A 12,196-nucleotide genomic window follows, 5' to 3' on the forward strand; every position below is an offset into this window, starting at 1 on the left:
CTCAAGCACTCGACAAAAGACTTTCTCTAAACCATTTGCCTCCTTCCCAGGATGCATTCGTGTTGGGATCGGTCAGCTGATATTCGTAGTGATCAGACACGAGACGGGATTCAAAGATGTCGAAGGTCTTGTAATACATCCGGGTTCTTCCATCGGGCTTTATTTCGGTGATCTTCATCTTGACTTCATCACCAGAGGTGAAAGTTCCACCGCGCTAGTCGTGGTTATCATTCATATTCATTGATCACATCTCAAGGTTCGATGCTTACCGTCGTAGGGTTGCTACTAACGCGCACGCCCGACTTGAGTCGCTCGTTTCCAGAGGAGGTTTCCTGAAATCGACCAAGCAGAACCGGTCAGCAATAGACCCAGTCAATGGTGCCTAGGTGGCGGAGCCCACGAGGTCTCACCTGGTCCGACATTTGGAGCAGTATGATTGGTGGCTTTGCAGACGATATATGAACCTTCCGGTCGCTTCGCTGTAATAATAGTACCTGAGGCAATAAGGTAGTTCATGGGCGTACTGGCGCCCTCCAAGTCTCGGGCTTCCTGGGTTATAAGGCATACTTCAGGCGACACTGCATCCTTATAGCCCCGAGCAACGCCAGTCTGTGCCATCTTCGGAGCTTGAGCCTCAGGTTCTCTGATCGTTCAGACGGCTGACTTGATTGCTACCGTGGTGGTGGGGCGGCTACGATTGTGGTTGGAAGAATGTTGATTACGGCGCGATGCGCAGGACGAACCTCCGGGTCTGACATCCAATAAGGAAAGAGGGCAAAAAAGGCAAAATACAAGGCAAACTTTACCTTCTCATGTTTCGATTGCTCGGGGCTAAATCGCCTATGCTGTATACTCAGGTGGGTATGTCAGCACTGCCACAGGGCTCAGGTGAACGTACCGGAAGAAACACAGCCCAATGTGGTGCTACAAAAAGAGGACCGATCCCTCAATGGCCGCCCTCGAATTTTGAGAGTTGCACGGGAACCCGCCATGACGACACAACAGATGCTGTCCGACGTGACACGACAGCGAAGCGAACAATTGGCCGGCTACAGTCCTCCGCCGATGAAGATCTCGCGTAAGAACTCCGCCAATGTATCGGATGACGCAGCCACACGAAAATTGGAAGAAAGCCGAGACGCTTTGAGGCAGGCCATATTCCAAAAGACCGCCAATGAGGCTTTGAAAATACCAAATGGTTATCTTAAAGTTGCAGTGAAGATCATTCGCTGGAATGAGAACATTGACGATTTCAAGGGCCACACTCAAGAAGTTGGTCCCCCCCGAATTGATTAACGCCAATACCACGAACTGTTTACTGACCTAAAGGCATAGATTGCGCGACTGGAACGCATTTTCCGAGACAGATTCGGCTATCAATGCTCTGTACATTCCATCGACGACAACAAAAAGCCGCAGCTCGACATCAACAAAGCTATTCTGGATCATGTTTTCGAGCATGATGACCCACATAGCCTCCTGATATTCTACTACACCGGACATGGAGCAGAAGATGACGAGAAATTACTCGAGCTATCAGCGTGAGTGACCCGTCGATACTTCGTGCCAATGCAAAACTAAAGAGTCAGCTCCGAGATCATCAGGGTTACTGGACGGCATGAGGCAACAGCGAGCTGGCCCAAAGCGGAAATTCCGATTCTCAAAGAAATGCAAGGCGACGCTCTTGTTGTACTTGATTGCTGTATGGCAAGCCTTGCTGCCAAAGGCAGAAACCTAGGAACGCGGACTTATCAGCTGTTGGCAGCAGTATCGGAAGACATGGAAACGTTTGGTCCAGGCCCAAAGTCGTTTACGACAGCATTCTGCAACTCTCTCGAAGAACTGCTAGATGAGAGAGATGGAAGACCCTTTCTGATGACACAACTCGTCGAGAAAATCAACAAGCAGCGAAAGAGACAGGCATGTCTGATGTGGGATCGACTCAGCAGCTATAAACGTACTCTCCAGCTGGTACCCTTGCATCAGCATCAGACACAGGAGCGCGAGGCGGCCTTCCAAACGAGTGACTTGGAGAAAGCGTCCTTAGGTCTCCGATTCTCCTTGAAAGAGCACGACTTGAGCGACGAGCTCGTCCAAAAGTTTGCAGAGCATCTACCTCGCGTCTGCCATGACATCGGACTTCCCCTTCGACGTATCTACTGGGAGGGCATGGCGACGGGAAAGCCAGCTATGAAGAGGATTATCGAGCCTCTGAACGACGAAGACTATGACTATCCAGGTCACAGCGTACGCGATGCTACAATCAGGACATTTTTCGGTGCCGCTACACATCTGAATACCCGCGTCAGGATGTTGAAGGCGCTGAAAAAGAGGCGCGAAAGTCGTTTACTGAGTCCTGAGGAAACAGGTGGAAGCCTCGTGCTCTTTGCTAAAACAATGATGCTTGTCTCCATAGGTTTGGCAGGTGCATTTCTCTTCACGGAGCGTAAGGAGAGATACATCCTATTCGGGACTGCGGGGATCGTGGCGTTGGCTTGCAAGGCGTAGTGTTTGAAGTAGGAGCTAAGAACGCATGGAAAGAGGTGACAAGACGTGAACACAGCGGTAACCTTGAAGTAGGGGAGCTTGGTGTTTTGACAGCTCGGTCCGACGTCAACAGACTCGGTAAATCGCCGTAGTCAATTTGTAGCAGCTAGTTGCTTAATCTTACGCGTGACCTCGTGACGGATGATCTACGCGCTTGGCTGAAACAGGACAGCTCCGCCGCTATCTCGGCATCACCGCGTCAACCCAGCCACCGTGCCAGCTGCCATAGACGTTATCACAGTTCTTGCTAGCATTCACACCCCAGGAATCATGAAGTCAACAACCATCTTACTACCTCTGTACACTGCAGCCCTTGCAGCTGCAGTTTCGCATCCCAAGGACCCCCAGGCGGTCCTGCAGGAGCCGCAGCTTACTATCATCGAGCCAGACGAGTATCTCATCGAGCTGTCACCGGGTGAGACAAGATGGGTTACAGAGGATGAGAAATGGGAGCTACGCAAGGTATGGCCACCCGGCACCGACAGTGGACGATGTGGAGCCTGCCGCTGACATGCTACAGCAAAACATTAACTTCTTCGACATCACGCACAATGAAGAGCTCGGCACGCTGGACCGCCGGTTCAAGACCGAGAGCGTCAAGTTCCCCGAAAAGCCTGTACACAACGAGACCATCGTTCCGCTGCTCAAGAAGCTGGAGAAGGACAACATGCGCGAGCATCTCGAGACCTTCACCTCGTTCCACACGCGATACTATAAGTCCAAATACGGAGTCGAGAGCTCGGCATGGCTTCTTGGCCAGGTCAACAGGACTCTCGCGGATGCAGGCGCTGTCAAAGCCTCCGTGAAGGCGTTCCCTCACCCATGGGGCCAGTCCTCCATCATCGCCACCATTCCTGGCAAGAGCGACAAGACAATTGTCATCGGCGCTCACCAGGACAGCATCAACCTCTTCTTCCCAGCTCTCCTGGCCGCCCCAGGCGCCGACGACGACGGCAGCGGTACCGTAACTATCCTCGAAGCCCTGCGCGTACTCCTCAAGTCGGAAGAGATCCTCAAGGGCGAAGCAGACAACACAATTGAGTTCCACTGGTACTCTGCTGAGGAAGGAGGCCTCTTGGGATCGCAGGCCATCTTCCAGTCCTACGAGAAGGAGGCTCGCAAGGTCAAGGCTATGCTTCAGCAGGACATGACCGGCTACGTCCAGAAGACGCTGGACGCGGGCGAGCCTGAGTCTGTTGGTGTCATCACTGACTTCGTTGACCCCGGCCTTACCGAGTTCATCAAGAAGATCATCACTGTCTACTGTGGCATTCCGTATGTTCTGACCAAGTGCGGTTACGCCTGTTCAGATCACGCCAGCGCGTCCAAGGCCGGCTACCCGTCAGCCTTCGTCATTGAGTCCGATTTCAAGTACAGCGACAACAAGATACACACAACCGAAGATAAGATTGAGTATCTGAGCTTCGACCATATGCTTCAGCACGCGCGTATGACGCTTGCTCTGGCGTATGAACTTGCTTTTGCCAAGTTTGACTAGCGGCGATGAAGTAGGATAAGGTTTACTTCCCGCCGTCGACATGGATATTTCGTAGTTATCGCACGAACAGCCAGCGGTTTTGCAGTCATGAATCAACGTATTGTTAATGATCCCCCAAATCATCGAGCACTCCATGTGGTGTATATGCAGGCGTCTGTCGCTGCATATGTGATTCGGTGTAGGGCGTACGCGCTAACACAATGCCCTAGTGGTGATCTGTTTACCCTCATCCCGGAGCCGCGTCCGCATGGCTAGCTGAGATTCCCGAACGAACGTTGCTCTCCCACATTCTGATCTTTCTCGGTCTGGTCAAACACATCCCCAGTTCCTAGATACTATTCACACGTTGTCGTGGTCACTACTTCAGATGAACAAGATGAGTGCATGCAGGTGCAAGCAGAATCGCCAGAAGGAAGATGCATGGCGAACGTACCAACAATTACAAGAGTACGCTCTACCTTCACCTTTGCGAGTACATGGATTGATCTACAAATAGGGCTATGCAACAGACAAGTTCCATCAACAACAAGCTTCAAGAATTGAAAAAGGAAAGAGTGCGGCTTCTTGTCGAGAAGCGTGCTCTATACGCGAAGTATGTGGAAGAATGCATTGTTTTCGCTCTCAAACGTACAACACACTAACGCATTCTTCCAAGGACGTCGCGAGCCACTGTAAGATCTCACAGTCGAGCTTGGAATATGGCCTTCTGCGATGAGATGCAACGTCTCTTGCCTCGTGAGATACGCGAAATGATCTATGAAGAGCTCTGGAGCGCGAATGGCGGCGCAACCGCTCCTGTGAACAAGTCCTGGAGCCAACTGTGCGATCTTGTAAAGGAAGACTGCTATTGTAAATTCGGAACTTTGGAGGAATGTATGGGACACAAAGCAGCTCCACACTTCATCAAACAGTCCTACGTTGGGATTGAGACCGCGCGCGAGGCGCTGGAAATGTGGTACAAGATGGTACCTGGAGGATCGAATTACCGCCACCTCTTCGCAACTACGCTTTCTGAGGCAATCCGGCTACTCACTGCAGATGCTTTCAAAGTTGGTCTCAAGCCTACAGCGGTACTGAGAGGACTGATTGTTGAGGTCCCCGTTAAGGACCTTGTTGCTAGCCCGGCCGAAGCGCAGGCCATGGTTGACCAATTACTTCGCATCGTTCATAAACGCGACTTCCACCTTTACATCCGACTGCCCCAGAGAAACATCCGACTCAACCTCTGGACCCCCATTTTTGAACTATTGCGACCCGTATTGACAGCTTTCAAGGAACACAGTCGGAACATACGCGTTCAATGGTTCTACCAACCAGACAGGACTTCGAGTATAAAGTATGACCTCAACTCACATATCCGGGATCCCGGTGCGGAATGGAAGGAATATATGATAGAAAGTTTTTTCAAACCGCGACAACAGTGCCTCCAGGTCAGACACAGGGACTATCTGGTGGAAGACAATCCGGATTACGACCCTCAACATCACGAAGATACAACCAACAGAATGAACAACTGCTTCAGCAACGATCCAGAGACGGATTCAGAGGACGGATCTGACACTGGCTCAGATGATGGGTCTAATACTGGCCCCGACGAGGAAAGCCCGTATTGTAGTTCGGATGAGTCGTATGATTCAGATTGAGATGTAGAGACGGGGAAAGAGAGCGCGATAGCGGGGCTTGGTTTGGTGCCTAGCACTTTGATTTCATCTATTTTAGAGATGAGGGAACCTTCGTTTCCCTAGGCCACGGGAAAGCCAGAAGCAAAGTACGACCGATTTTAGTCTCATTGTTACTGTAGGACTACTTTGCGGCCATATCCTGAGATATGCCTCAAACAAGCTTACGTTTGATGAGAAGCGCCTGACTGCTGTCCGCCTTGAACATCATCCATCTCTTCACCGTCGCTTCCAGCATTCCCGTCGCTTCCATTATCATCACCCTCATCACTTTCCTCATCATCCTCTTCGTCCTCCTCGTCATCATCATCATAATGGTAGTAGGTGTTGCCAATGTAGCCAATGTGGCCACCGTGCTCGTCATCGTCGTCACTCGAGTAATGGTATCTTGCCCGCCGCAGGTGGTCTCCGAGGGCCGTATTACAATCGGGGCACCGACAGACTCCTTCCTCATGCTTCAAAGTCCCTGTTTCCATGTACTCGCGCAGATAATCATGGGGCGGAGGGCCGTCATCTGTGCCAGAGTAATTGAGCGAATCCATGTAGGATTCATGGCGGTCTTCGAGTTCTTTTTGAGTGAGATACGCCTGGCTCTCTGGATTGAAATTTGGGCGATCCTCATCCCGGTACAGACGGTGCTCGTCTGGAATTCTGCGTCGCTGATGCGTGTGGTCAGCTGGATGCGAAGTGCGAAGGTGAAGAAAAACAAACCGCATCAAAGAACGCTACTGCGTTCGCTTTCCATTCCTCCTCGGGCTGTGTCATAGCATCCAAGATGTCGTACGTTGCCACATCGTCACTCCTATTATGACCTCCCTTGTAGATAAAGGTGGCTTTCACAATCGCCCCTTCGTCCTTCATCACTCTCACCGGTTCTCGAAACGTGTCGAAAACCTCTTTCCAGAGGTTGAGCCTGATGTGACTGTGGCAGACTTCAATCTTGAACCGGAATCCCGATTTGTTTTGGATCTTCAAAAGAGGCTCGGTGATGAGTTCCCGGCGATGTTCTGCACTCCTGATATCACCCCAACCCTCTTTTCCCGGTTCCAATGGCACCTGCGCAGAGGTAGAGGTACGAAGTCAGTATATGTCTCACATGCACTTCGTACAGTCAGAACTTACCTGTGGTGGAACGAAATCGTCCACATTCATGCTGATTTCCAGCTTTCTTATGAACTGGGCTGGTTCGCGTCCAATGTTGAAAGCGTCCTTGCAAATGATCTCCTGTACACCCTTGGCGGTCCACGCGTAGAGTAGCTTGTGGTGCTTGGTCGCTGCAATGTTGTACCATGACTCCACTAGTTCTGTCGCCATCTCTGATCCAACCAGCTCCGGGCGCACAAAGAATGGGAGACATAGATGATATGGACAGTTTAGGTTCTTAGTGTTGAGGCACAGACGGCAGGTGCTGTTGATGGTATTGCGCATGTAAACGAGGCTTTCCTCAACGGTATGTTCGTCCCAGACCTGGGCCCAAATCATGTCCCGAACTTCACGAGGCAGATAGTGTTTTATCAGCATGTAGTTCGTTGTTGCGTAGGCCAAGAAGATAGGACCGCCTTCGCGGTGTAAAAGTCTGGTAGCAGAATTAGTGATTGCGCGAACGTGGAAGGGAAGCAGCTGCATGTACATTGGTTCTATTTGATTGCCGTGCAAGAACCACCATGGATGCTTCCAGTATAATTGATGAAGTTGAGTGTTGTAAAGCGTAAGCAATTTCTTGAAGAGAGGAAACTGGTGTTCATCATTCAGACACCTAAGACACTAGTAAGCTTTTCTGTAAGTCGTTGCCACATGACTATAATGCTTACTCGGAGATTTTGGGGGCGTACACCTCGGGCGTTTGCATCTCAGTCGCCATGTTGGTACTTTTATGAGGACGATTGATGGTAGCAACGCATTCGAAGTTTGGCGCGATCAAGGGTTATATCCGTTCGCTCCAACGCCAAGACCACCCCTCACGACTATCATTTGGAAGGATGTTCAATCTGATTCCGATAGGAACACCCTTGTCTTGTGGATTGTAGCCACCTGCAAAAGCGGGACGTTGTCCAGGTATAGGGGTGCGCGACAAGGACCTCTTGCGTTAAGACAAACGCTAGAAGCCTCTTAATAGTAGATAGGCCTTCTCTCTCTACAATAACACGTCTAATTAAAAATCTAAAAAGATAAAATTACTCGCAGTAGTAAGATCTATACTTTCTATTTTTCTTATTATTTTTTTGCTACGTTGTAGTGCGTAGTAAAGGTAAGAAGAGTTAGTGTTCCTAAGCTTGTTTCTAACTTTCGTCTTAACGCGAGAGAAGGACATTCAATGCGATGACGAACAAATTACATCGGAAGGATCGTTCCTGCAGACGATCTTCTTATGCGAAGTAACGCATAAACGCCACTGACAACATTGTGTGATCCTAGAAGAACAAGTCTATGAGAGAGTCAGGGCACGTAGCATGGTCCTAACGTTCGCGACTCATGTGTGCATGCACAGCACAAAGCCGAGCTAAGGGGTTGGCCCTGCTTTGTGCTACGCGACCGAGCTTTGGGTCAGCCTTACTTCCAATTGAGCGTAGCATCAGCAACACGATTAATTGTTCAGTCAAGCTTCCTAGAAGGACATGATGTGTGATTCAAAGAGTTACGGCCCATCCATCTATATGCAGATGTAGATGCAGATGCGAATCGCAGCGGCGACAAAAATCATGAAAAGGTGTGAGTCCGAGATACAAAATCATGTACATGCCGTGTACATGAGTGAAGCAGACCAAATGAACAGACATGGAGTGCGCGACAGATCTTGAAGGAGCTCAAGAGACCATGAGCAAGCTATACCAAGCCATAGAGCGGTCGAGGCAAGGTGCCACAGACCTGGCTGCCAGTGTTGCCAGCCTGGAGCTTCGCACCCTTTAAGCCAACATAGGCTTCGCGCCTGGCTGGATTGCCAACAGTGACACTCCAGGTCTTCAAGCCATAGTAGACCCCAATGTGGTGTACGAGCCAACGTCCGAAGCTGCCTCCAACGTCTTCCTCGGGTGTCTCAAAGAGCATGAGCTCCTTCTTGATAGCCTCAGCCTCTGTAGGCGAGCGGAGATCGTTCATCTGCCCGTTCCTTCCAACGAAGACGATCTCGTCGTCCTCGCTGTCCGGATCGGCAGGTAGGCCGTCTTGCTCTGCCTTGCGCTCCTTTTCTTCCCAGCCCTCTACGAACTTGCGCACTTCGCCTTCAAGGTCCATGAGCAGACCCTTGGCACCGCGCGATCGCTTCAGCTTCTCGCGCAGCTCCTTGGGCACGACACCGGGAGTCGTGGGCTTGTTGGCTACAGTCTTGGTCGCGGACTTTTGGGCGACGGCGGCGGTCTTGCGTTCGTTGGACTGGCGCTTGAGGCCGGCGTCCCAGAGCGGAGCGAGATAGTAGGGTACATTCTTGGACGTGTAGGTAGGATGGACCTCCCAGTCCTTCGGCAGCGGAGGCTCAGCGTAGGGGTTGTTCAGGAGGCGGTCTGGCTAGAAATCAATTGACGCGTACTTTAAACGATGAATTACTCGCAGTGCATGGGAAGATCAGGAGATGGTGTCGCGATGCGCAAAGCGTCTCCAGCGGAAGGGGGAGGGGCAGACCCTCAACGTACCATTCTCCCAACGCTGCCTGCGCCTTGACCCCTCTTTGCCGCGGAGCAGGGCTTCACGCCTCTTCAAGCTGTCGCGACGGAGTGGTTCCTTGCGATGATAGTAGCCACCCTCCTTTGCAGCTGCCGAGGCACCTACGGGGTGGGCGGCAGCGGCAGGCGCATCATGGTCGAGCGGTATCGCAAGCGTAACCGAGGTACTCTGAAGCGCATCACCAGGGGCGGATATAGCCACCGAGCTGAGCGCAACAGTTGCTTGCTCCGTCCACGCTTCGATGTCGATGGGCTGAGGCGGGGCAGCTGCCTGCTGAGGGCTTGAGGGAATATCGCCGACGGCCATTGTGGTGGCGTTGAGGGTGCGAACTACGGGAGGCGTGGTAGGGATGGGCTTCAACAAAGGGAGATGCTACGAGATCGTAGTAGATAGATATCTGAACAGAGGACAAGGAGACAGAAGCTCTATTACCCACTGAGCATGTGTTTAGGGACAGATGGCGATAAAGGCCGCGGCGCGATAGGAGTCATTAGGTCATGGTCGTAGTTCGCGTCATGCTCGCCAGCCAATCAAGCCGCAAACGTGGGGCAAGCCACATACCTGTAGGTACCATACATGGATGGAGTAGTACAGCAAGAGTCACACGTCTACACGCAGTCATCTCTGCAGTCAAGCAGGCCAAAAAGTGATGGAATAGCTGTTGATAGTCGCCGTCCCTTCAGGGATTACTCATGTGAGCTACGAAGCCGATGCAGCAGCTGTGTCACATGTGAATCGTCATCTATAGAGCTTCCTCCCTCGAATGCTTCCAACCGCTGTTAACTTCACAATTACGTTGAAGCTGAATCGGTCCAGACTGTCACTTGTCAGGACCATCATCACCGAAACTTGTGAATACATGGCCTAACGAGGCTGTACGATCATATATGACCATGAGCGCAACGAGCTGCTTCATCTTCCTGCTGATACACCCACGCGTCTTGAGGATGTCTGTTTCAATGTACCGCATGATTCAGACTCCGCTGTTACAGGAGCTTAGTGTACATAGCCTCGTTGTTTGAGTAAGATAAGCATGCACAACTGCCAAGTCTACGCCTCGTCTGCCCAGAACTTGTCAATGTCAGCTGGGGTTGTGATGTCGTTACGTTCAGCAAACTCCTTCCAATCCAGGGTTGGCTGATGCCATTTGCGAATCGAGACGAACAACTTCTTCGACGACCTGCGCTTCCCATTCGCACGACGTTTGACTTCCACGAGCGGCCAGTCCGTCTCTTGAATGTCTCCTCCCTTGCCCTGTATAGCTAGCTGTAGGCATTTCGTGTACCACTCCGGTAGTCCGTTGATCTCGACGTCTCTGATACCCCGAAGGGATGCCAGGCTTTCAAGACCGAACATGAACTTCCCAGTGTCTTCAGGAATACTAGGCTTTACGACCTGCTGCCAGGTAGGACGATCGCGCAGCATCCTCTTCATCTTGTCTTGTGAGACGAGCTGGAAATCAACTTTCAGATCTTGCAAAAGAGACTTTTGGTCGGTGTCATCTGCATGCTCTTTCAGAATCTCGACAAGATACTCAAGTCTTGATCGCTGACGCTTAACCGCCCAGTGGCTATCGACATCGGGTATTACGTCGATATGGATGCTTCGCAGGTTACGTAGTAGAGGGAGTCGATCGGGATGACCGAGAGGTCCAAAGACGAACGGGCTCCGTAGTGACTTTGGCCACATGGAATTTCCATGTACAGTAAAGTTGTAGGTATTCGACCCATACATAACCGCTGGAAGCATTAGTACAGAATGATACGAGTCAACGGGATGACTTACACTTGGTCTCATTGGAGACGAATTTACTCACTCGGAATAATTGTGTCTCGACCGTAAAATGGTTATAGCGGCGCACTTTCGTGTTTTTGTAATATGGATTGCTTCCTATCTTGTATGAGAAGTCTTCGTCCTTTCGGAAGGCATTTGTGGTCCAGTCGGGTTCGTTGCTACTCGACCATCCATACCGCTCGAATGTAATTTCCATGTTGTGTGGGATCAGAAACGAGTATACGTGGATTCGCAGTTCCGCCGGAAGGTCGAGCAGGCGGAAGCCTATCATAGATGGTGATGAGTAGTTGCGAGGCGTCTGCTCAGTGTCGTTGGCATGCTCGAATTCGTCCTGGAGAGTAATGACTTCCTTTCCCTTGTATGTCTCGTGTAGGAATTCGACTTCATCAGAGTCTGAGTCGGTATTAGAGGACGTCATTGTTTTGCTGTAACGACGACCTGTGGATGTTGAGATCGTGAGCGATGGCTTGAAATATTCGCAGGAGGCCGACAATTTGAAGTTGATCAGCTTATCGACTGAGCGGTACCTTGGTACTACACAGCAAAGGCTACCTACGCCAAGACCCAGCGTTCTAACGAACCCGCGACCTGGAGCGAAGTGATCTGGGGCGACTGCTGAAGGATTAGTTCTTGAAGACACGAGGAACGAGGAGAATGTTACCAGTGGTAGCGTGATATACACGACGGTAGAAGGCGCGGTGTTGGGGCGGCAATCCAGGCTGCAGGCTGCAGCGCCAAGATTTCCTGCATAACGGAAGCAAACGCGACTGCGCCGCAGGCAAAGGTACAGATGTTGACGCGAATCCCGGGATGCTTGTTACCGTGCAGAATAGGCCATTTTGCGTTGTGCGTTCGAAGGCTATGCAGGGTTTCTCGACAACGAGGAAGCGTCGAAAGTACAATGGCGCTCAAGCGAGCGGACGGGAAGAGACGGGAGGAGATGACTGCGTGGCGACAAATCCAGGATTTATCAGTGTTGGATTTATGAAGAGCACTCATTTATTGCAAGCACACTGTTCTG

At 51.2% G+C, this 12,196-nt stretch overlaps 5 protein-coding genes across 5 annotated transcripts; 2 read left to right on the forward strand and 3 right to left on the reverse strand.

Moving 5' to 3' along the window:
• Window positions 1–1,065: 1,065 nt before the first annotated feature.
• J4E92_005695 (uncharacterized protein) lies at window positions 1,066–2,508 on the forward strand (the record flags this gene model as incomplete). Its single annotated transcript, XM_051497073.1, has 3 exons — window positions 1,066–1,272; window positions 1,336–1,541; window positions 1,590–2,508. The coding sequence occupies 3 exons, from the start codon at window positions 1,066–1,068 to the stop codon at window positions 2,506–2,508; spliced, it is 1,332 nt and encodes a 443-aa protein (XP_051352733.1).
• A 309-nt stretch (window positions 2,509–2,817) lies between these two features.
• LAP1 (Leucine aminopeptidase 1) lies at window positions 2,818–4,045 on the forward strand (the record flags this gene model as incomplete). Its single annotated transcript, XM_051497074.1, has 2 exons — window positions 2,818–3,009; window positions 3,068–4,045. The coding sequence occupies 2 exons, from the start codon at window positions 2,818–2,820 to the stop codon at window positions 4,043–4,045; spliced, it is 1,170 nt and encodes a 389-aa protein (XP_051352734.1).
• Window positions 4,046–6,396: 2,351 nt separating this feature from the next.
• On the reverse strand, window positions 6,397–7,245 carry J4E92_005697 (uncharacterized protein; the record flags this gene model as incomplete). Its single annotated transcript, XM_051497075.1, has 2 exons — window positions 6,397–6,780; window positions 6,847–7,245. The coding sequence occupies 2 exons, from the start codon at window positions 7,243–7,245 to the stop codon at window positions 6,397–6,399; spliced, it is 783 nt and encodes a 260-aa protein (XP_051352735.1).
• A 1,302-nt stretch (window positions 7,246–8,547) lies between these two features.
• On the reverse strand, window positions 8,548–9,687 carry J4E92_005698 (uncharacterized protein; the record flags this gene model as incomplete). Its single annotated transcript, XM_051497076.1, has 2 exons — window positions 8,548–9,221; window positions 9,351–9,687. The coding sequence occupies 2 exons, from the start codon at window positions 9,685–9,687 to the stop codon at window positions 8,548–8,550; spliced, it is 1,011 nt and encodes a 336-aa protein (XP_051352736.1).
• A 744-nt stretch (window positions 9,688–10,431) lies between these two features.
• J4E92_005699 (uncharacterized protein) lies at window positions 10,432–11,593 on the reverse strand (the record flags this gene model as incomplete). Its single annotated transcript, XM_051497077.1, has 2 exons — window positions 10,432–11,120; window positions 11,167–11,593. The coding sequence occupies 2 exons, from the start codon at window positions 11,591–11,593 to the stop codon at window positions 10,432–10,434; spliced, it is 1,116 nt and encodes a 371-aa protein (XP_051352737.1).
• Window positions 11,594–12,196: the final 603 nt, after the last annotated feature.

Source organism: Alternaria infectoria (genome assembly GCF_024043175.1).
Source record: "Alternaria infectoria strain BMP 0036 chromosome Unknown scaffold_8, whole genome shotgun sequence".
In the NCBI taxonomy this organism is placed as follows: domain Eukaryota; kingdom Fungi; phylum Ascomycota; class Dothideomycetes; order Pleosporales; family Pleosporaceae; genus Alternaria; species Alternaria infectoria.